The sequence below is a fragment of the Medicago truncatula genome, chromosome 3 (assembly GCF_003473485.1).
Source record: "Medicago truncatula cultivar Jemalong A17 chromosome 3, MtrunA17r5.0-ANR, whole genome shotgun sequence".
NCBI classification, from domain to species: domain Eukaryota; kingdom Viridiplantae; phylum Streptophyta; class Magnoliopsida; order Fabales; family Fabaceae; genus Medicago; species Medicago truncatula.
Window position 1 is genome coordinate 48,570,881 of NC_053044.1, and position 24,855 is coordinate 48,595,735.

General features: G+C 32.6%; 2 protein-coding genes across 5 annotated transcripts; both read right to left on the reverse strand.

Annotated features, from left to right (window-relative positions):
* Positions 1–1,083: 1,083 nt before the first annotated feature.
* On the reverse strand, positions 1,084–4,874 carry LOC25491145 (serine carboxypeptidase-like 45). Of its 2 annotated transcripts, XR_005645302.1 has the most exons (10): positions 4,449–4,848; positions 4,262–4,360; positions 3,831–3,923; positions 3,670–3,749; positions 3,307–3,594; positions 2,960–3,084; positions 2,634–2,726; positions 2,391–2,508; positions 1,509–1,728; positions 1,084–1,306 (listed from the first exon to the last, which is right to left on the reverse strand). XR_005645302.1 is itself a non-coding variant. In XM_013606201.3 (9 exons), exons 1-9 carry the CDS (start codon positions 4,795–4,797, stop codon positions 1,579–1,581), a joined length of 1,395 nt encoding a protein of 464 aa, XP_013461655.2. In that variant the 5' UTR covers positions 4,798–4,874; the 3' UTR covers positions 1,123–1,578. The 2 variants fall into 2 exon arrangements, 1 of the variants encoding a protein (XP_013461655.2); XM_013606201.3 differs by having other exon boundaries at positions 1,123–1,728; positions 4,449–4,874.
* Positions 4,875–11,106: 6,232 nt separating this feature from the next.
* LOC25491147 (coiled-coil domain-containing protein SCD2) lies at positions 11,107–19,532 on the reverse strand. Of its 3 annotated transcripts, none has more exons than XM_013606203.3 (17): positions 18,950–19,529; positions 18,512–18,693; positions 16,721–16,802; positions 16,531–16,572; positions 16,389–16,451; positions 16,036–16,085; positions 15,916–15,943; positions 15,499–15,573; positions 15,280–15,390; positions 15,137–15,197; positions 14,828–14,944; positions 14,621–14,739; positions 14,397–14,466; positions 13,774–13,815; positions 12,914–12,954; positions 12,435–12,561; positions 11,107–11,483 (listed from the first exon to the last, which is right to left on the reverse strand). In XM_013606203.3, exons 1-17 carry the CDS (start codon positions 19,319–19,321, stop codon positions 11,344–11,346), a joined length of 1,722 nt encoding a protein of 573 aa, XP_013461657.1. In that variant the 5' UTR covers positions 19,322–19,529; the 3' UTR covers positions 11,107–11,343. The 3 variants fall into 3 exon arrangements, with proteins under 3 accessions (XP_013461657.1, XP_013461658.1, XP_039687668.1); XM_013606204.3 differs by having other exon boundaries at positions 18,512–18,689; positions 18,950–19,092; XM_039831734.1 differs by lacking the exon at positions 12,914–12,954 and having other exon boundaries at positions 18,950–19,532.
* Between the last annotated feature and the right edge of the window lie 5,323 nt (positions 19,533–24,855).

The following is a 24,855-nucleotide window of genomic DNA, read 5'->3' on the forward strand; positions in this document are numbered from 1 at the left end:
TTTTTAATATGGACGACTCAGGTGATTAGTCAAATCCCCTGAAAATGAATCATTTGAGAGAATTAAGTTTGACTTTTTGTGTGAACAATTTTTGGCCTCACATTTTCAATTGCTCATTAGTGATTACCATTTACATGGGTTTTAAAATATAAGTTGACTTCCTTTTTTTATTCACATCAAAACAATTGTTTTTTTTTTGTTTTTAATAAAATGAAGGAAACAAAACAATTCACATCAAAACATTTTTTTTTATGTTTTTAATAAAATGAACTTGTGAGAAGATTGATCGCTTCAAGAAAGGATTGTCCCAAGTTGAGGGAGAAGAGATTTCATGCAAATCCACTTGTATTAAAGGAGAGTTATGAGAGTGTGGAGGCGCTATTTTATTTGAATAATAGTATAAGATTTTATTTGTTTTTTAACCGTTAATAAAATAAAAAATGTAATAAACAAACAACATTTTCGTAGTAACAAGTAAGCAATCAGTACAATCCAAAATGATTCTTGAACATCAAAGTTTTGATACTAAAGTGGACATATTACTTTTTGCTGCGTGTGTGCGATGAAGAGAGCTGGTAAACTGAATTTACCAAACCAATTTTTTGTGGCATTCATTTCTTTTGTCACATCTTTTTATCTTTGTTGAATATATTTACCGTCTATTTGGAATATTTGCAGAGCACAAATGTCATGAGAAGTCCCTTTCTGAACAAAAGTTGCTCCTTTGGGCCAAGAATTAGTACTTGAGCATAACCTTCCTGAATAGACATTTTTGTCTTCTGAATTATCCTACCTTATCTTTTTATAATCAACAACACCCAATTTCCTAGATGTCATGAACTCATGATTTCAAACCTCATAGTATTTACTATTTAGGTAATTGCTCTTTAAACACCAAGCAAGTGTCGAATGGTAGTTAATTATCGTTCGCATCACTTTTAAAATCGGTTAAACCTATTTAAAAAGTGTCGAACGATAGTTAACAACCGTTCTGCAACGAGTTTGAGTTGCTTGTGAGCAATTATGCCTAAAGAGTAACGTGGCCTTGTATTTATGCCTTTAAATCCATTGTTGGCCCAAAAATTTAGAACAAGAATCCACTTGCATTCTCTTCAACAACTATTTTACATAATCTCTTCACTAGACTTAATTAACAGCTCAATAAAGAACAAGCAAGCACACAAAAACTCAAGTACAAAAGGTTGAAAACCAAAAAGGCCAAAAAAATAATATAAAAAACTGGCCAACTTTTCTTTTTGACATTCTGCACAGTTACTACCACATTACTTTACTGATTATTAGATATGAGTGGTGATACATGTACCACTCCATGTGGCAATACACCCTTTACACCCACATAAAATTCTGGCATGTGGTAATCTGGACCCCACATAAATAGAAAATAAAGTGTGGTTGTGAGATGAACTTACCAAAATATCCCTAATACATGGGGTGTACAATGGGATGTATGAATAAAGGGTGTTTATGTAACATTTTCCATTAGATATTAAAGGATAATGCTTACTTACAAGTTACAATCTCAACTAAATAGTAAACACACAAAAGGGAAAGGGTGTGTCAGAAAACTTCAGGTAAAGGCCTTCCTTCCAAGAATGATTTGAATAGCACGAGTGATCTTTCAGGCTGTGAGAAAGGAGCTTCATGTGCAGCACCTCTCACTGTGGCAAATGAGAGAACATTGCCATAAACTTGAGTCCACCCACCAACCTAGATTTCATTAAAATTTATATTAGTTTATCATGTATTCTACACAGTATATACAATTTGGATTATGTTAACTAAAATCAAAATCGTGAAGGCATACATAAGATCCTAAGCGTACAATACCTCAAAAAAGTGGTGCAATGGTTAAGGTCGTAACATTGACTCTAGGAGAGCCTAAGCCAAACACGAGGGCTGAAAAAACCTTGTAGCCCCTTAGCCTCAACCGGAGACTAGTGTTCCGGACACTAAAAGTCCAACATTCTATTAGAATCGAGGCTATGTTTAGTTTATACTGTGAGGCGTCATTTAACGAATCAGTGTGAGGTCTTACACAAAACTCGAAGCGGACAAAACTTCAGAAAGTTGGTACCAAAGATTTGAGGTCGAAACAAATAGATATTACTGAATAGATGCTTTCGTTATACTGTTGTCTGTTGTTGTGAATACAGACATAATAAAGTTCAAACAAAGAATAAAATCTACAGTTCTGCACAGAGCCCAATTGACAAAGACTAAAGCCCAATGGGAAAGGATCTTTACACTTTGGGGGAAAGAGTAGTCAGTGACTCCACTGAAGGCTCTCTGGACTCTTATAAAATGGAGCCAAAATTTTGACAGTGATTTCTCAACAATTCAAACAAGTTATTTAATTAATATATATTTACCTGTTGGCCTTCAAACCATACTCTGTAAGGAACTGTTGTATTCAGTCCTAATTGTCTAGCCAATTTTTGAACTAAGGTTCTGCTTCCAGTCAGTGGAATCACTGAGTCTTGATCTCCACTGTAGCAATAATAATGCACATTGTAATGTTATTTTTATCACTAAAAAAAACATGTGTGAACCCTATAGTTCAAGCAACAGAATAAATAAAAAAACAGAAGGAAAAGTTGTAGATTTCTAGCTACCTGTAAATTAGGACCTTAACTCCAGCTTTTATCAATGATCCAACAACAGGAAGTGTTGGCACTTCCAAGTTAAGCACATCATAGTCCAGTACACTGTTACCAAAACAGACAAATTGAAGCTAAATCATTGGCCCAATAAAATTACAAGTTATTTTAGCTTAGTGAGAAGCACCAAGGTTTTAAAAACAGATCCACGGACAACTATTCGGGCTGTGAAATCAAGGTTTTGATGTCTTGGCGACCTCAAATGAGGCCACATTTAACTTTGATTCTAAGAAATTAGAGAATGCGACCGCAAGCAGTTTAAAACCTTGAGAATGACTTACTTGCTGCAGACATCCCACTTGCGAACTCCAACGAGCTTTGCATGAAGTGCCTCTTGCACATCTCTCCTGTTTAAGTAGTTTGTAACCTTGTCATCCACACATACATCTATCATTTCATTTGCTTGCTACAAGGACACAACAAAACAATCTAAGTGAATTAGCTAAACTTGAAAGCTAACACGTGTTGATGTCGATGTCTAACATCAACAGACACAAGTGATTACATTCAATTCTGTCAAATTATTATTGGTATCGACGTGTGTCATTGTCGTGTTAGCGCTTCAAATTCCAGAAGTGAAGTGATGGAAAAGCATGAGAAGAGAGAGGGTACAAGAGAAGACACTCACTTGAGGTTGAGGAGAAATAACCTTGGATTGTGACAGCACAGAGGAAATGCAAACATCAAGAGTGACATCATATTTGTCCACAAATCTACTAGTTTCTTTACTCACCAATCCCATAACCTTTGAACAAAGAGGTGAAACTGAGTCTCTATTGTACTCACTTACATAACGAGAGTAATTACACACTCTAGTGAACATGTTGTAAGTTGCATCTGATATTAGTCCATGTGACCAAAAGAATTCAGCCCTTGAATTGAAATCAGTTGCATATTCTAGAACTGGATTTCCCAACTGCAATTCAACTTTGGTATCAACAGCTAGCAAATTGTATGGAATAAAAAAAATCATCAATGTAGCCTTACTTACGGCTATGCCTTTAAGGTTGAATATCTTGTTTCTTTTGTTCATTTCAATCATAAGCTTTGCAAGTTGAGGAACATAATGACCTGAAATACATGCATAAATTTTATTAATTAGTAATGATTGATGTAACATGTTTCAAAAAGCAGTAAAGGTGACAAGTTTACCTGCATAACTTTCACCAGTTAGAAACAAATCTCTGTTTCTATATTGAGGAAACTTGTTGAACCAACGTTCCAAGAATACAAGATTGTCCCTTGCTTAACAATTCAAAAAAGCACCGTTTCAGATTACAAAATATGTACAGTACAATAAAACCATCATCATCATCATACTGATATCAAAAGTATATAACATGTTAATGTTTGACTTTGAGTAGATAATAAGACATGGAGAATAATAATGTAAAGTTTGATACAAAAGTTAGAGACATTTTTACAATAAATCACTGTTTTATCTTTATCTAAACTTTTAAAAAGCCTAAGAAAGTATAAAAACATAAGATATACTACTTTTTTTCCTATAGAAGTAGGATTTAAAAGAAGTTTCTAAAGATGAAACATTTTTAGTACCAAAAAGATTCAATAATAATGAATACCTGTTTCGTCGTCATTTACTGTTGTGGTATAAGCAGAACTACCTTTAACATAAGAAAATCCAACTCCAGCTGGTGTTTCCAAATAAAGCATGTTTGCCTCTGTGACACAAAACTAAATCATTCACTTGAGAAGAATTCAATGAATGCATGTCATTGTGGAAGAGAATGTGAAAATAATAAAGTATACCTTTATTCCAACTATGTTCATTTTTAATAAGAAAATCACCATTTGGTCTAAAGGGTCCATTTTCTGAGAATGCACCTACTCCAAGAGAAGAACAACCAGGTCCACCATTGAGCCAAAGAACAAGAGGTTTTGAAGAAGGATCAGTTTCTGATTCAGCAAAGTAGTAAAAAAGTGACTTGTGTTTTTTGTTATCAACTGTGACATATCCTGAGAATTGTTGAAAGGCTATGTTTTGTGGTTGTCCAGGAAGGGTAACAATTTTGTCTGCATGAAAATGAGGAGAGAAACAAAACACTTTCATGGTAAAAAAAATGAGATGAAGAAATAAAATAGACATTGTCATTGCCATGAGAGAGAAGAGTAGTATAGAGAGAAAGAGTGATGGGGTGGTGTATTTATTTAAAATGATGATGATGATGAGTAAGTGACTAGTGTTGTGAGAAGTACAAGGTTGGTGGGGCAATGTGGTGGGTGGAATTTGTGTATTCTAGTCTATTATAAATATGATTACAATTTTAACTTTTTTAATGGCAGGCCTGAAATATTGGTGTTGAAAGAGATGTGACAGAGAGAGAGAGAGAGCAATTACCACGGTGTGCTGGGTCTTGTCTATATAACTATTTTCAGCAACAAAAAGATAATTATTACTGTATACTTGGAATACTTCTTCAAACTCACCATGAATCAAAATATGTAATTCGTTTGATGTTATGTAAAAGAAATTAGATATTGGAACATGAGATCTCCATTGAATTTAGTGGGATGAATTCTAATTTTCTTATATAAAAGGGTAAAATACCATTGGAGATGGATGGCATGATGTAAGAACAATTTTTCATGAGAATAAGTTCTTAAATCTTAAAGAATATAAATGTTGAGTCAATTGTGAGAATTGTTTAATTAGTTGTTAAGAGTTTGTTATTAGAGTGAAAGTTTGTTGAAGTTGTTAACCATATTTGACTTTGCAAAAGTATGTTAAAACCCCCCAAAATGAGTACTAGCAATAAAGTCCTTGCATTTTTTGCACTTTTTGAAAAAATTGGTGCAACATTTATCCTCTTGAATTTCGATTGCAACAACCGGAGTGTCTATCTATTCCATGGAAAATGGCTTTTGGGGTTACTTTTTAAGGTATGTTTGGATTGAAGTTTACAATATAGTTTTTAATTACATTATTTTTTGCGAAAATGTGTTTGCTCCTATGAATTTATGTTTAGATAACTTTTCACATATGTATGAATAACAATCTGTAATTTTTGTTGTTGTATACAAAGTGATAAACGCCATTTAAAATTTACACACACTTGTGAGATTGTGGATTTGAACTCAGGTGAATGTGTCTAGTCTAAGAAGATCAATAGACTTTATAGACACAAAATGTTTATTATCTAGATTTTTTATTCTAAAGAATGTGTTTTATCTAAATGATACTTTTAAATATGGGTTAAATTACACGATAGGTCCTTTAAGTTTGAGGTTTGTAACAGATTGATCATTTAAGTTATTTTTGTAACATATAAGTCTTTTAAGTTTGTAACTAGTTGGTCCTTTATGTTATTTTTGTCACACATAAGTCCTTTTAAGTTTGTAAATGTTTTCAACTTAGTCATTCTGTTAACCAAAACGATAATGTGTTAGAAGGACTAAATTGAAAATGTTTACAAACTTAAAGGACTAATGTGTGACAAACCTCAAACTTAAAAGACTTATATATGACAAAAATAACTTAAAGGACTAATATATTACAAAATTCAAACTTAGACCCCTGGACATGCTAAATAAAATCTATAAAATGAGCAAAAGGAGAATAAATTAAAAAGTAATCATTAAAGATTTTGTTTCCATGTAAGCGTACGTTTGAAGTCAAAATCAAGCTAGCTTACGGATTGAAGGAGTGAACCAAAGATAAAATCAAAGTTTATTTGTCTATTTCTGAAGGGAAGTTTATTGGTCTATTGAAAATCACTTTTGCGCTAAATGCATTTTTCAACTTCAAACCAAACATGCACTCTTGGTAGAATTTGAAGAAAGAAAAAGATAAAGAAGTATTTCATTTATCCACTATGTCTACAGAAATATTAGTAGTTCACACTTCACAGCATCAGGGAGATGATGATGGCATTAGATACGCAAGGTATTCAACAAAGATACACAGTTCCTTTTTGGTTTTCCAAAAAAAAAAATTGTATGATTGATTAGTTTTTCTTGATTAGAAAGTACAAGAAAGATTTGCACATCGACAAAATAAGTGGTTACAGAATGAAGATTCCAAAGAAAATAGCTACTTCTGTAATGACCATTAAATATTAAATACATGTGGCTTGTAAGAGAAGTTATAAAATAAAAAGCATACTCTAACACATCATTAATCGTAAGACTTGAGTAATGAATATGCATACTTTCCCTTTTTATTATATTTTCTGCTTTCTTTTCATGCAAAGAATACTAGTGTATATAAAAATGAGTGAGATCTAGAATGAGTATGCTGTTGAATAGACCCAAAACCAAAACATTTTCAAGTGGAAACCAAATCACCTTAATTCTTTAAGAGTCTAATATTTTCCTTGTGGTGGTTAAAGACTTATCTTTATGTACTTATGTGGGAATGAACTTGTTCTCTTTGACCATTTGTGAAAAGGCTTTTCTTATAATCATAAGAGAATTCCTTGATTCTTGTTTCTTTTTTTCAAAAGCTTTTTTGTCCTTGTGATACAAAAGTAAATACACCCTCACCTTCATTTACAAACTCACATGCTAGCCTCTTGGGAGCCACATGTTCCCATCGTGCCCTCAAACCTTTCCACGCTGGTTTCTTGTGGGACCTTTCTCCATTGAACATTTTAACCAAACAATGAATGGATGGTGAGGATGAAAAAACCACGGTGAACCAGTGTGATTATGACGAAAATTATATTTCGCAATTTTAATGAAATTACAATTCTCGAACATACATATATAGCATATAAGTTGTTAGGTTTCTTGAAAAATTTCCACAACTATGAGATGAATTACGACATTAAGGTTTTTTCAATTTTTCGCGCTGTCAATTTTGGCCTAACCAAATGGACTGGCCAAACGGACCAATATCTTAGGCTGTGCGGAACTTCTTAATTTCATGCTCGAAAATAACCAGATCATTTTGGCCTAACTCAATTGACAATGCGACTAGAATTGAGGTTGTTTTGGTCGCATTTAATTACGACTAAGGACCACATTACAACTATGATTTAAATCTTCTGTTAGTCATGTTGTGGCGCAATTTATGGATGTTTATGATTGGCAAACCTCTCGAGTCATTTTGAATTGACCAATATGCTTAAAGATAAAATGAGAAAGATGGTCTAGTCATGGAATAATAATATTATAGAACCTTGTCCTTGGATTGGACCACTCTATCAGCAAAGGTATATAGGTTTTTTTTTCAGTTGCAAAAAGGTATATAGGTTTTAATCTTGTTTGCCTAAGACAAGGTAGAAAAAAATGAAAGATAATGAATGTGAAAAAAAGAACAAACCATAAAAAGACAAATATGATCTAGATTCATATGGTGGACTCTGATTTTTCTGTTTTATATGCGGCCTCAAAAAACTAGTAAATGAGAAGGAAAAAAAATGGTCCCTACTTTAAAACAGCTTTTACAAAAGATTTCAGGTTTTTCATCATTACAAGCACTAGGGTCACTGATTTTTTGGCATTCATATCTTTATTAAGTGTGGAAATATTCTATTCATTCTCAAAACTCGAATTCTAGTCCCACAAAACCCCAAAACAAAAAGCAAAAGAAGAGTAGGTTGATTATCCATAATGGTTAGGAAAATTTATGTCATAGCTAAATATTGTAACAAAATATGTATATAAGTAGTTAAGTAGGGTGACTTTTTTAGCATCATAGTTGGAAAATGTGAGAGTGCAATTGAAGTTTATATTATGCTTTTTAATACTTGCGAGTAGGGCAAAGGCATGCCTTTTTGGTGAGTAATCTTTCGATTTATTTTATCCTTTTTCCCTCAAAACTTGGGTCCTTTATTCACAAAAACTAAAAATTTACACAAGTGGAGAAAAAGTTGATCCACTTTTACTATTAAAAAACGCAGGCCTTCCTTCTTTTTATGATCTGGGTTTGCTATTCACAAGCCACTGTTGGCTCCACCAACCTGAACATCAGGACCCCCGCGTGAGTACATCACCATCTCATTCTCACAATCACATTTATATTAATATATCTCTACGGATAAACAATCATTTTGGTCTTTGAGACGATGTTATTTTGGTCTTCTTATTAATCATTTTAGTTCTCAAATGTATTTTTTTTTAGTTAATTTAGTCGTAAATTATAAACAAAAATGACACTTAAATCAAAATATTTGTTTACTCTATATTGACAGCATGGAGTATCGTGAATTGATTTGTGGTACTCTGCAAGCAGAAGCACGCTCATCACGCATCTTCCCCTACAAGGAATGGGCTTGCATGGCTTATGTTATAATCTAATCTTACTGTCTGCAGAATCTAAATAAGCATTGGGTCTTTACAATTGTAAGGATTAGCAATTCTTTATGACAATGAAGGATTAGTAGTTCTTAGTCTATCTAATTAATTAAAGTAAATTGATAATTTGGCCCATTAATTTAAAGAGTACTAATAAATTTTACATATCTATAAGAAAAAAGAACACTAATGAATTTAGTTTATCCATTAAAAGCAATAAAAAAAATTACATTATTAAAGTCTCTTGTTATATCAAAATAAACAACTTTATAGGTTTTTAATTCAAGAGACTAAGGGGTGTATTCAATTGGGATTTGAAAGGATTTTAAAATACTTTTTTATGATGAAAAAGTGGTATTCAATCAAGACTTTTGTTTAAATTAAAAAAGTATAGTGGTATTTGATTAGGATTTTCTAGACTTTTAAAACAAAGTCTAGAAATTTTGTGGTATTCAATCAAGATTTTTTACAACTTTAAAAAAGTCCCATGGTATTCAAAATGTTTATGATTTCAACATATTGTTAAAAAAATGGGATTTCTATGGATTTTGATGGACTTTTCAGTAATTTTTTAACTTTAAAAAGTCTTTACCAACATCATGAAATTTCTATGGATTTTCATTTTTTATTTCATTTTTGTTTTTACATCTCCCTTATCTCCTTCCCCTTTCTCTCATGTCCTTCTATCAAATATGTTTTTTAGGGAGTTATACCATTCATATTTCTCTCGCTGCAAAACACAAAATGTGATAGCCAAACTCCCACACAATAACTTTCTGACACTTTTATAATAATGTCTAATCCATGCCTTATGGAAATACTGTATCAAACTATCACCACAATGTTTGTCATGCTTCGAAAAACATTGCAATCAAAATTGAATTTCTTTTGGAAAAAAAGCTAATAAACACACTCATTTGCGACATTATATGTTACCAAGCATCGTCTCAAATAAATAAAAATACCAAGGATTGATTTTTCATTAAGTTGCTGAGTAATTAACACCAGATGATTTTTCATTGAGTTACTGACATAATTTAACAAATAAGAGTGTTTGAAAATATTGTGCTAGAGAGTATGTTTTAAATGGTTTTTTTTTTTTAAAAAAAAAAAATTAAAGTTTAAAGAATCCTTTGAAATCTTTATAAATCCATAAAGTCATCTCAAATCCTATGAAATCTTATGATGTAAATCCTTTAAAATCTCAATTACAAATCTTAATAGTCTTTTAAAATTTTAAAAGTCATTAAAATCTTTCAAAGTCTTTTAAAATACACAAGACTTTTTTTATACAAAATTGTCTTTTAAAATCCTAATCAAATACACCCCCTAAATTATCATTATTGTTATTTAAGAAATTTCAAAAACTAAATTTTTTATCTTTATAATTTTTTGATTAAAGAAAAATGTTGATTTACTATACATTTTATTTTAGATCAAATTAAAGGAACCAATTGGTCTAAAAATCCAAATTGATAAATCATTGACTCAATAAATTTATCTATTTTCGAACAAAAGTCTTTCACAAATGATACGTGAAGAATTCCACATCTCAATTTTTCTTTTTTACCTAAATTTTATAAAATTAGTGGTAGACTAGTTAAACTCAATATTGATAATGATATTATAAAATAAGGACAAACAATTTAAATCGTTAATGAGCTTCATTAAAAATAAAAAAAAAATTGTTCTGAAGAACCTGAATTCAATTCTGACGTGAAACAATTTTTTGTCAGTTGTACTTACTGTTTGAACTTCGTATTACTAAGGCATCTCCATCTGAGAACCGAAGAGTTCACATAAAATAGAATAAAATAAGGACAGCTCTCGGTGGATCTCCGATATCCCGTGAGAAATGGTTAAATCACATTTTGGAAAAATAAGGGCATGTTTACTTTGTAAACACTCTTATTTTCTTAAATAATTTAGTTTAACTTACTAAGATGATTTTAAACTACAGCCAAGGCAAGTATTGTGAATTGCGCATTGAACTCATCTGAGAAGGCGGATGGTCAACATCCGCAATTGCGGTGTGATCTTTAATAACGTGCACAGCCGCATTAGAAGATTTCTCCCACGTTCGTTCAAATCTTCTCAAAAAATTAACTAATCCACTCCAGTAAAAAGCAAACAACTAAGCAAACTAACTGTAAATTTTAACAAAACAAGCTACTCAAGTTACAAAATTCAATTAAAAGAATGAGGAAAAGAATCTCAGTTTCATGTAATTTATTATCACAAACACTGTCTTCCTTTCCTTCCAACTTAAAAATTCTTACTTCCTCTGGTATTAGACCCAAATATAATGTTGAAAACATGGTGTACAGAAAAGAAAAGAAAAAAGAAAACTTGTATAGAAAACTAAACAAAAATATACAAGCAGGCCAAAGAATCAAGGGTCGGACAATCACGATGATGTGTCTGAGTCGGAGGCAGGCTTATGATTGGCAAGTGCTGACTCTGAAGGCTGATCAATTCCCTTGCGAGAAGCTTCCCAAAGTTGCTGTTCTATACCCAGCTTCCTCAACTCCAACAAATCTCGCTCAACTAGAAGGAAACAGAATGAACAGAGGAGTTCATATACAAAACATTCATTTACTTCAAAGCAATACAAATTAAACATTTGAGCACATAACAACACCAAATCTCTCTTTGAATTTCCCATATTTACCTCCCCAACCCAACAATAACATTACAGACATCACAGATATCTTACTTGACCAGTTTCTGAATTGTGGCTGATTGGTAATGTTGCAGATTCAGATAAGAAAACAAAACAAAATAGGAAGCACCTGGCCGGTTTGACCACAACTCAACTCACACGACTAACTCAGGCACAAATAGAATACAACTGAACATGGATTTGACAAAGCACCCGTACATGCAAGAAATTTCGTTTTTGTTTACTACATGCCATTAATATCACTAATTCCCATGATTGTCAAGAAATCTAAAATCCAAACAAAATAGTATGGAAAAAAACAAAGTAATACCTAAGGCATGAAATGATCTAAATGAAATTCAATAGTACTTTGTTGTTTCCCATTTGGTAGTCAAATATCTAGACATTCAGTATATCAAGTATTTTTAGCTCCCTTGTATTAAATAACTCAATGCCATTTGCCACACAAAAATTCATAGTCATGCATATGGGGCAAATGAGCAATGTGGAGACTGTCATGCTACACTAATCTTCTAAATATTTTTAAATAAAAACCATTTAAATTCAAAGGGTAATTAGAATAATTCAAGGTTCCTGGTGCCGTAGCTATAAAAATAACTGCTCATTGTCAAACGCGAAGATGGTTAACATAATAAGTACTTCAAGTTTAGATCAAATCAAGCCTAAAAATGAGGTTTGTTGACTAATAATTTCAAAAACTATGTATATACTAATGCCCTTGCACCCGGTAGTTTCAAACACCATTCACTTGTAGCTAAAGAACACATTACTCTCTTCGGAACCAGAAAAGAAGATAATAAGAATGATGAGCTTACCATCAACAGCATCATGTGAAGTTGGTGATTGTCCACTGCGGGCAATCCAAAACCGAAGCCTGTCTTCTGCAATATCTTCCTCCACACCATGAAATAAAGCTCTCCTCCAAAAATAAGTTAACCATGCCTGCAAATATTTGTAGCTTATAAATTGGTCATCCAAAACATGATTATAGGAGCGTCCACTCAATATTTCATCTCAAGGATTGTAGTTAATGAGAAAGAAAAAAAACAAAATCAATCCACTGAATTTCCTAAAAAATAAATCTGACTTCAGCAGAGGGGATATTAAAAAAAGATCGCAAATTTTTGTCAGATAACTGATTGCTGATTTTAAGAGAACATTTACACAAGCTTTAACCACAACACTAATGCTAGTAGAAATGAAAATTCCGCAACAACATTTTAAGGACAGGTATTACAATTTCATAGATTGCATCGTACAAAGTTTCAGAATCTTCAAAGCAGAAGCAACCAACCTCTTTGAAAAGAACGTCTTCGGCTTCCTCTTCACTTAATTCTGGAGGAAACAGATAACAGAAAATTAACATATTATCATCAGGCGGTCTTCCATACACATTTCCATTTATAAATTAACGGCTAAATGCAGCCATGTCTATCTAATATACAAGCAAAAATACACTGGTAGCCAGTGCCTCGTGCATAAAGCTTATCCCATAGAAGAAGTAATTCCATAAATAGTAGGTCGTGTATATTGCGTTGCGTGTGTATTTGTCCAAAGTCAATCCTAATTTCCCGGTCCCCACCAATCGAAAAGAAGAAGAATATAGAGAAGTTACTGAAAAATATATAAGCAACATTTTACTAGGTAAAGGCTCTAAGAAATCGTGGTTGGGTCTCATACAACCCCACAAAACCGGCTTGTGAGGTGAGGATTGCCCCCACTTATAAACACATTGCCAGACCATCTCTTATCCGATGTGGGACAATTTAACACGCCAACATCTGGTGGAGCGTGGATATCTTGAAGGAGGCTCTGATACCATCTTAGAAATCGTGGTTGGGTCTTACACAACCCCACAAAACCGGCTTGTGAGGTGAGGATTGCCCCCACTTATTAACACGTTGTCAGGCCATCTCTTATCAGATGTGGGACTATTTAACAAAGGTAAACAAATACATTCTATAATGCAAGTGGTCATGGACAACCTAGACAATTGTAACATTTCACAAGGGTTTTTATATCTACAAATTTAACACCACTAAAGCACACCAAATTAAACACAATAAAAGCATAAATCCCATCCCATACTGAAATTAAAAGAATCAGTAACATCAAATGAAACTAAAAAACCAAAGTTGACAACTTAATGCTTACCAAATGCTTCCGAATATTTAGCATCACCAGGTGATTTGGAATCTGAAAATAAAATTAAAACAAGCAAACAAAAATTATATATCAAATCATCTTCTACAAAACCATTCTGCATTGGAACACTAACATAACAATAGATGTTGAGAAAATAATTAAAAAATGAGCACATAAATAAGAACAAGGGCAGCCCGGTGCACAAAGTTCCCGCATACGCAGGTCTGGGAAGGGGTCCCACCATTTTTGGTGTATTGTATGCAGCCTTACCCTGTGTTTTACACAAGAGGTTGTTTCCAAAACTTGAACCCGTGACCTTTCAGTCACATGAATAAGAACAATACAAAATATAACCCTCTCATTGCTAAACTCAAAAAAAAAAAAAAAAAAAAACTCAAAGATTCTGGTACCGGTTTCTATCACATCCACATATGACAAATCATTACACTAAAACACTGCCTCAATCAAACAAAAAAGGAAATGAAATAATCCAGTTAATATGGTAAGAATTGTACCAGCTGCAGGTGGAATATAGATAGGTGTCACAGATCAAATGAAAGAGTTGAGAGTAATTAAATCAATTAACCAGAAGAGTAGAAAAATAAGATTTGAGAAAGACATAATCATCTTACCTAAAACAGACTGCCGAATCAAATTTGGGCGTCTGTGTTGGGCTAATGCAAGCACAACGGCATCCTCAACCTAAAAATAATAATTTTATTTAAATATTGATGGGAAGTAGGAACCGAAATTATGTGTGGTAGATACCAGCTCCTTACAATCAGAGGTATCCCTCTGTACGAACACAAACAACAAAACAAACAAATAATCAACTTAAATAATATTCATTAAGAACCTTCAAAGAAGCAAGTTCCCTCAAACCCATCTCAACTGAAAGCATACTCTCTATGTTTCCTTCCCCGGCAAGATCATTTATATCACGAACAGTTTGGCTTCTATCTGAACCATCAGTACCTAGTCCATGCTGTTTAATTAATGTACTGTAACTAATGTAAGAGATAAATTATTCAAACTAAAGTTTAGACTACCAACTCATGCTCACTTTTGTTCCAAGATTCCTCCTTAGCCTTTTGTCCAGCAGAGATGACAAGTTCAAAAGGAAGAGGAGCTAAAGAAGACCAATGTTCATACTTGGACTGTGCTATATCTGCACATATGCCTTAAAAGCATGGAAGTAACAGGCCACATAAATTATAAGCACTCGTATCTTAGCAGTAATAGATGAACAGACCTTTTCAATATATGATTCTCATATCTTTGTAACTTGTGTTTTTTCAGATCAAAGAAAAAATAATTAATTGAAGACTGAGATTTTCTTTTTCTGCAGAAAGTAGAGAGCACAAGTTGTTACCATGTTTTACAGAAAGACCCCAGTAGCGAGCAAGCCAGCATCTCTTCAGGACCACTTCCTCCTAAAAGACATAAAAAAGATGAATTGAGACCGACGGAAAAAGTAAATACTTGTTAATTCTCGTTTTAATGAAAAATACTGACCATTTCTTCTTGGGTCAAAATCATTCTCTGCGTCATTGATCGAAGAGCCTTTGCTTCGGCTTCGGCTTCTTGCCGTTGTTCCTCTGCTGCTGCAGCGTCATCTTTTAGGTTCTGAACAAAGAAAATAGAAGCTATAACTTGTACCAGAGAATATTGACCAGACCAGGTACGTGGTACAACTAAAACATGAAAAGAAATTCACAGTTCCTTCAAAACTACCTGAATTTCGACACGAAGGGCTGTGAGATCCTCATCCCTTTCATTCCGTGTTTGTTTTGCAGCCATGAGAGCAGCCTGTGACAAAAATATTGAGTACTCCAAGGATATTCTTTGAGTGAACCAGCATTTACGAACTTGTTGCTCGAAACACATAATTTAAGAAACAATATAACTGCAACTGGAAACAGAGCTTTAGGTACAAAAAAAAACAAGTTTGTACAATCAGCTGCAAAACCGCCGACAAATCATGTCCCTTTACACAAATATGCATACATGCATCCTTCTCAATAATACTGAATTAAAACTTGAAGAGCTAGTATAGTGGCTTATCAAGCAAGGGTGATCAAGCACTTAAAATTTCTTATTATCAATAATTTCATAATTCTGCCATGTCTAATACCCATTCTTAGTGCATACCTCTCTTTGACGCAAAGCAGCTTCTTTCCTGCAAATATACCAAACAAAAGCCATGAACAAAAAATTAACAAAATAGTTTCAGATCCGACCAGCATATAAGGGAATTTAAAGCTAGGTTACCTGCTCAGCAGTTTGGCTTCCAGGGATACACCTTCTCCAAGAGAAGCAACCTGCCAAAACCAAAACGAACAAGGAGACACATATCATAGCATGCACAGTGAAAGCTATAAAAACGAAGCAACTTTTATATGTTAAGTAGATCTTATTTCATACGTGTACAAACCACTAAGAACAAAAGCATAGTGATTGTGCAAAATATGGCATCTAAACTATGGTATTGAGATTACTGTTAGCAACCAGAAAAGTGTTTACAAGGGTTTCCCCTTACAACCATGAAACTTAGTTAACTTCTGATTTTATGCTCAGGCATATGCCTAACAGTTTCAAAGTTAATAAGTAGCAAATAATCTCACCTGTTTCTCAAGTTCCCTGGATCGGGTCTCCACTTCTTGGCGTTTTTCCTCTGCTAGTCTTAGCTGAGTATAACCACGTGTTTACATTCAACATCATAAGAAATGAATAAGAACTGATTTGTTTCGGTGTGAGAAAGCATACCTTTTCTAATAAAGCATCATTCTCTTCTTGTAGCATATCAAGCTGCAATATCAATAAGAATCAGCTTTAAAACTCATCATTTAAGAATTGCAATACAAAATCTACTTAAAGCTTGAGAATTAACATAACCAACTACAAGGATCAACAGATTAAATTTTTGGAGACAAATTGATGCATGTAAATACTATACTTCATCACGGAGCGCAGAAGCTTCGCGCTGATCTCCCGTGTCTTTGGAGTTAAGTTGCCTGATAGTGATGTCTGGTGGAAACCTGAAATCATCAACCAATGATTAAAATTCAAAGATTGAGTCAACTGTAGTGCAGTACACATACACACTGATATAGATAGATATATGATGTCCATAAATAAAATACAGATTGAGATCATTCATAAATAAAAAGGAATCAATTGCATGCACATGCAGAGGTAATTTTTGACTAAATAAAGACTAGATCCCAAATACTCGACCTCCTAATAAATCTGATCAGAAAATAAGGAGCAAGATGGTAAAATATAATTCCTCTTACATATGTCCAAAATAAATAAGATAATGATAAGAGAAACACACTAACTTCGACTGAATCACTGATGGCTCAGTTTACACTGCATGTCAACCCACTTTATTACTTTTATTTAGAGAACAGAGTGTTTTGAACCTTCAAATAACTATCCATTACAACAGCTTCCAATCTTTTGGATTTAGGAGGGGAGGGAAGGCAGGCCTTTGGGGTGAAAGGACAGAGGAAAGGGACCGGAAATGGGTGATAGTCCCCTCACCTTGTATGAGAGGTTACTTTTCTCCGTATAATTATAACCCTCAAATATGGGTGAACCCAGAAAAAATATTTGGGAAGGATTTTAGAGGGTTTTGGAAAATTCTCTAAAATCCTTTTCCTCCTTTTATAGTATCTCAAACTAAACAAAATATCAAGGGAAAAATACAATCACCTCCCTTGAGGTTTAACTAAATGTTACTCACACCCCCTCTACTTTCTTATTTAGCATAAACCTTCCCTGCCGTTAAACTTCAGTCATCTTCCGTCAATTTTGTTTTTCGAAAAATTATTAAAGCATACTTATCAAAATAAAAAAAATTAAAGCACTCATCCACATTTTCCCACGTTCGCTTTCTAAATGGGATTTATATCATCCTTGCCTAAATCACTTGGTTAAACTATTTCGTTCTCTTTCTACATTGGATTGATATCATCCTCACCCTCTTGTTCTTTAAATTAGGGTATTTTTTTTGGTCTTCACACAAATGGAGATGACATTATGCATAACACAAGAAGAAGGGGTCATTGGATGAAGTAATTGATGTAATTGAATGATACTGGAAGCACATTTTGGCAACCGTGTGAGTTAATAATGTGATGTTAGTGATAGATAAATTAGCTTTCTATTTTTCTTTCTACCTGACAAACAAACGGTATTAAGCATTGTTGAGGGAGAAGGGGGGATTTTCTCTATTTCATAAAAACTTAAGGGAGATTAGTGTGTATTCTTAAAATAGAAGGGGTGTTTGTGTCGTTTAAAGAGACTTCAGTGTAATTTCCCCAAATATCAATCATAAGCATTCTCTTTCCTCCCCTCCAATAATATTCTCCCAAACAAGGTGAGAATATTTATCTCTCTTTTCCTTCTCTCCCCTAACTCCGATACAAACCATAAAGATAAATATTTCAAATGTTCAGAGATTATACAGTCAAACCCTACAAAAACCGTATTAATTTATAGAAATTTCAAACAACAAACCATTGTAAGTAGTTTAACAAGTGTTTTGCATGTCATGTCTAGCTCTTCTAAATTTATCATAAATCAGCTATACAGTATTATAATACAAAAACACAAACTCTGCAAGGATATTATAATACTATTATTAGCTCAACCTGAAAGCTCTACAAAACACAAAAACTTACTAATATATGCCGCAGCTGAAAAACTAAAACAATTAAAGTGATTAAAAATTGCACACTACCTCTTCTCTTTATTCCTAATTGTTGGAGGATCTATCGGAGGTACAGCCATAGGTGTTCGTATAGTGGATTTCGGAGGCGGCACCACCGGTGCTGCTGCTGCTGCTGATCGAACTGAAACCGCCGGTCTTCCAGCTGATGATGAACGAACTGATTGAGTATGCTCTACAAAGTTCCGACCTAACTAATAAAAACATCAAAATCTTATTAGCTCAACCAGAATCTCTCAACAAAAATTCGAATAAAATTCATAATCTACAAAATCAGTCCATAAATCAGATCAGATCTCACTTAATCACTATTCTTAGCATCAAATTACCAACAAAAGTTCACTAAGCTCAAAATTGTGTTGAATTCCGATCATTATTTTCTTTTTCAACAAGTCAAAAGACGAATTCATGCAAACAAGCACGTAATTGAATCAAAACGCCGAGAATTACCGCAGGAGAAGGAGATCTATTCGGTCTCGCAACGGAAATCGGAGGGATGGAGTTAGCATTAGCACTGGAATTTCTGTTACTGGAGAAAGAGGAAAGAGCGGAAGGAGGCGGAGCACTGTAACGGAAATCGAGATCGTCGTCGTCGTCGTCGTCGTCGACGGTTTGAGACGCCATGACACGAGCGAGACGCTGTGCGGCGGCTTTAGCGGCGACGTTTTGAGTGCGTTTGATGGTGGAGAGACCGGTGGAAGTAGGACCGAGCCGTGATTGAGGATGCGCCGGCGACATCACCGGCGATGATGATCCGGTGCTGCTTGAATTGCCGCTCCACTGCCGCGTGTAGACTGGACTCTCGGTTCTTCTCCGGTCCATGATTGTGAGGAATTTATGTGGAGGATTTTGCGGAGACTATTGTGGATTTTCTCGAGAAAATCGAAGAAAAGTTTTGGAGAAGAGATGGAAAGTTTATTCCGTTTGAATCGTGTGCTGGAATGTAGGACAAAACGACGCCGCTTCTTTGTGTAATAATTGGGTTCGCGGGAGAGAGATGACTAATGTCTACTCGGAGAGATACCAAAACGTGTAATGTCCTTTTTTTTTTTTTTTTGAGGGGAGTGTGATGTCCTTTTTTTTCGGATATTATTACAACAAATCAATTTTTTGGAGAAAATTTTTATTCTTATTTAACTGTCACTTTCAAAGTTCAATGCAATATTAAATGTTGTTTTACCAATATTATCCTTATTATTTATTGCGGAAAGAGATATATATGAAATGAGATGTTAAATGAATAAGATCATTATAGTAAAAGTATAACTTATTGCAGCAAAAGTAATAATAATTATTGATTGTCTTGGTTTGTGTAAAATATCAAAAAATGACAATTAAAAAGGAAAGGAGGTAGTAATTTTTTACCAAAGCTTGAATCTGAAATCTGCCTCTATTTTTTTTTTTTAAAGGTAATAATCATTTTGATCTATTAATGTATAGCGAGTAGCTATAATAGTCTTCGGATGTATCGAAATTTTAGAATTGTCTTTAATTGTGCATTATGTTAGTCAATATGATCTCTTACGTTATAATGATTCAATAATATTATCGTATTAGTCCTTTAAGATTCTAGTGTTTACTCGTTACATATTTAAACACCAAAATGATTATCACCCCAATTTAATATATATCATTTTACAACTATATCAAACTCTTGAAGTTGAATCATAAGTATTCTTTTATCTAACATCTATTTAGAACAATGTCAACGTTAATCTACATACGTATCTTTCTTTTTTTATCAAATTAAATGTAGAAATGAAGGTATCCGGAGTTCGAAATCTGACTTTTCCATATAAGCTCACAAAAACATCTTTATTATAAGGGAAAATTACATTCACCTCCCCTAAAGTTTATTAAAATGATAGTTAGACCCCTCTAGTTTTAAAACTAACACTAACATCCCTTAAGTTTCTATCAAATAAACAAACACCTCCCTTTTATATTAACATTGTTAATTCTCTGTCAAACTGTTTGTTTTTAGGGCAAACAACCAAAAAATTCATTCCCTCTTCATTTTCACAGATGTTATAATTTGAAGCATTTATTTTCTCACAATGAATGACCAGACCAACATAGCTGCTGATCTTGCATAACAGAACTACAATTTTTAAAATTCAAACATATATAGCAGAAGAAACATGAACACTAAAAGCGTCACAAGAATCAAACGATCTACATTTGATGTTTAATTGACTTATCACCATTTCAGGTACCAAATGAGGAGCCATTCTATAACATCCTGAGAACATAATTAGGACTTGAAGGCATAACTTTAGCATTTGCACTTAAATTTACATTTACTACTCTTTTCTGACACTGTACCCATGTTAGGATTTGTAACGCGAGCATTATTCACATAATATTGAAATTGAAAAGCATCCTTAAAGCTCTGTCCTTTTCTCCACATAAGATAAGCAATGACAAAAGAGGTTGATCTCCAAATACCTTGTCAACATAGAACAAGAACAAGATCACCTTATTGATGAAAAGAGGACAAAATGGTGAGCAATGATCGAGGTTTATTGTTCGCTGTCTTTGGTGGTGGTTGTTATCTATCTGACGGTGACAGAGAGATCCATCAAACTAATCGAAAATAGAAAATTGACGGAAAGTTAATGATTTTAGTAAGAAAGGGAGGTGTTTGTCTATTTCATTAGAACATAAGGGAGGTTAGTGTTAGTTTTAAAATTAGAAGGGATGTTTGTGTCATTTTAATAAACCTCGAAAAAGGTCAGTGTAATTATCCCTTATAAGGGAAAATAACTAATAAAATGCTAACAAATGTATCAAGCACCCTAGTAAAGAAAATAGATATGATAAAAATATCTTGAAACTTTATAGTCAAACTTTTCAAAATGTAAATATATTCTTTCAATGCAATTTATCTTGACCCAAATAAATAATTTTATACTTTTAAAATATTGAGTTAAATGCAATTAACCTTCTTTGGGAGTTGAGTAATTTAACTAATTTAAGTTAAGATATAAGAAGTTACAGGCTATATGTTCAGACTCAAATAAAGGAGAAAAAAAAATACAAAAGTGATCTTATTCATCTCATAAAAAAGTAATATATTAGTGCATTCTCAAAAGTACTTTTCATAGAACTTGTTCAATGATAATAAAAAGCCAAATACCTCGAAACAAACTTGAAATTTAAAAGACTTATCTATAACCTTAGAAATTTAAAAGACCTATCTGAAATAAACGTGAAATTTAAAGGACCCAAGAAGGTATTTAGCTTAATTGAACTTTTGGTCCCCTAACTTATTTGTTGTTTTCATAAAAAAAAATATGATTCATAATTTTTATATTATCATTGAAATGTAAAAGTTACTATTTTTTAAAAGTTTGTCAAAAAAAACTTTCATTGAAATATAAAAATTAATTGAAAGATATTTTAAAATATGAATCATTAAACAGAGTCAAAGGTAGTTTTTTTTCTTCTTCTTAATGGTAATTGTTTTTTTTAATAGAGAGTCAAGGGTGTTTGTTTATATTCGCAATTTCTACGAGGTCAAAGAAAATTATCAACTTCAAACAATTAGGTTCATGATACCATATTTAATTTTATGAAAGAAAATGTGTAGATGAAATATGGTAAAAGCGTATGATTAGAATTGTTTAAGTTGCACCTAGGGGTGTTTTTTTTTTTGAAAGAACACCTAGGGGTGTTTGTGTGCTAATTTTATTTGATCTTGATTAAAATCGTTGTCCAAACCAATCAAAAACATACAAGTAAAGGAATGGTACTTAATATGTTTTTTTGGGAGTACTTAATAAGTTGAATAATAATAAGTGATATTGTGTCTTATTGTTCTTTTACTAGTTATAATTAATGGTTCATATTCAGTTAAAGGGTTAAGAATTTTTTTTTTGAGAGAAGTTAAAGGTTTAAGAATTAAAAACATATACACTTGCAACTTGAATTCTAGTCCAAAATTTAGCAATTGATAGGTTATACGTAAATTCTATCGTAAATATTCCAAAAAAAAAAAAAATTCTATCGTAATCCCTGCATGAGATTTGACTTAATCTAAATTTTATTCCATTAAAAACATATAGCATAGTTCTTAAAAAAAGAGCTATAAAAATTGGTAGGAAAAACAGTTTGCAAGAAAATAGTACAAATTCAAACTTAATTTCAAGCAAAAAAAAAAAAAATGCATATATTTGTTGGACTCAAATATAAGCAAAAATTGAGTATTCTATATGCACACTTAATGCTACTATTCTAAGCATACTTTTACAATAATTTTATAGTGCTGACAACACCTTTTTCTTAATACTTTATCTAACATTTACTCTTTCATTGGCTTAAATTAAGGTCGATCTCACATTTTGGAAATGAATCTCACTTAAAGTGATGAGACATATATTATCTCATTTAACGTGGTGAGACATACATTAATTTTATCCAATAAAAAAAAATAAGTGTTAGAAAAATCGTTGAAAAGATAACGTCCCCCGTCATTCCTCTTAATAGGAATGACGTCTATTTCTATTTTTGTGAAATCAAGAAAATGGATTTAACTACCATCCTTGATAAATAATGTGAAATTATATTGTACCCAAAAAAATGTGAAATTATCCTAGCACTTCTCTTTGAGGAAAAGTTGTAAACACTTATTAATCAAGCAATAGCTTTTTACTATTCACCAGCATGATTAAAACACAAGAGAGGTGAGTGGACATCCATTGTATTGTACCAAATGATTTCTTTCAAGCGATGAAAACAACAACCGCAATGTAATAATACTTTCAATATATATACAATTGAGTAAATGGTTAATTTTCCCCTTGAAATTCTAGGTTTCGTCAATTACCCACCTGAAATTGCATAACGTTAATCAATTTACCCATTCCGTCAAATTTTTCTGTTAACTGTTTACGGTTATGATCAAATACCCCTCTGAAATTTTGCACTTATGTGCAAAATGCCCTCTAAACTTGAAAATTTATATTTTTTTAATCCTTGACTCAGAAGATATTAAAGGCAAACAAATTAACAATTATTGATCATATAAATCTGCATGAAATGTATGTTTATGTAGCTATTGGTCATATAAATATTTATGGAAGGTATGTTACTCTCAAGTGGTTTAAATGTATACATATATAGAAGACTTTTTTTTACACAAGTCGGTAATTATGTTAGAGTATGTAGTCATAAAGTACACAAGTCTTTGATAATTGTGTGTCCATAAAAAAAATTCATAGGTTAATATTTGCAGAAGGAAGAAGAAACAAGACTTAGGTTTGTGAATTTGCAACTTAATTAATGATATAATTTTTATAATGCAGGAAATGCCATATCTATTAGTTGCAGCATGTTAAATAGATTATGTCATAGACCTTATGCATGAAGCCGGTAGATCACATTGTACTACAAAGTTATGTGATAGATATCAATTTTCTGCTGTTATGGCATTCTTGTCTTGGTTTATTTCAACAGCTTGATATCTTTTTAACGTTTGGTTTTTAGTTTTACCTTCTTTGTAAAAAAATTATCTTGCTCTTTGTTGATAAATATGAATGAAAATGTTGCATATGACAAAACCATTATTTCTTTGGCATATATTCATTCATTTTCTTGTGAATAGAATTTTTATGACAATATGTACAATATATTACTTGAAGAACTAAATGTATGATTTTTTGTAAGAAAAAAAAATCTAAATTTTTAAGTTTAGGGGGCATTTTGCACATAAGTGCAAAATATCAGGAGGGGTATTTGATCATAACGTTAAACGGTTAACAGAAAAATTTGACGGAGGGGTAAATTGATTAACGTTATGCAATTTCAGAGGGTAATTGAAATTTTGTTAATTTCAGAGAGTAATTGACGAAACTTACAATTTCAGGAGGAAAATTAACTATTTACTCATAAAAAATTAGACTCCTTGCATGTCCATTGCACCACTCAAATGTACCAAACTCATGACAATTTCAACTTGTCACAAGTATGTGTCAGACCTACCAAAAGCAACCAAAGTTGATCAACTAAAATTTAACAGCCATAAACAACACATCAACCTTTTAGAATAAACCAATCTTGTACTTAATTTGTGACCAAGTAATAAACCAAACTGACCATTTTATTTTAGTTAAATATTTTAAAGAGAAATGATATTTGAACAATCATTTGCTAACAACTTTCATGAAAACTTTTTTCTCTCTCTCTTTTTATTGGTCAAAAATAATGGAGAGAGAGAAAAGAAGAAAGAGAGTAAGAATATAATGTGAGTATGAGAGAGAAAGTTGTCTAAAAGTTGTCACAAAATAGTTGTATAAGTATCATTTCTCTATTTTAAAATGCTTGCTTACATTTTGAATCTTATACCGTGTCAAGGG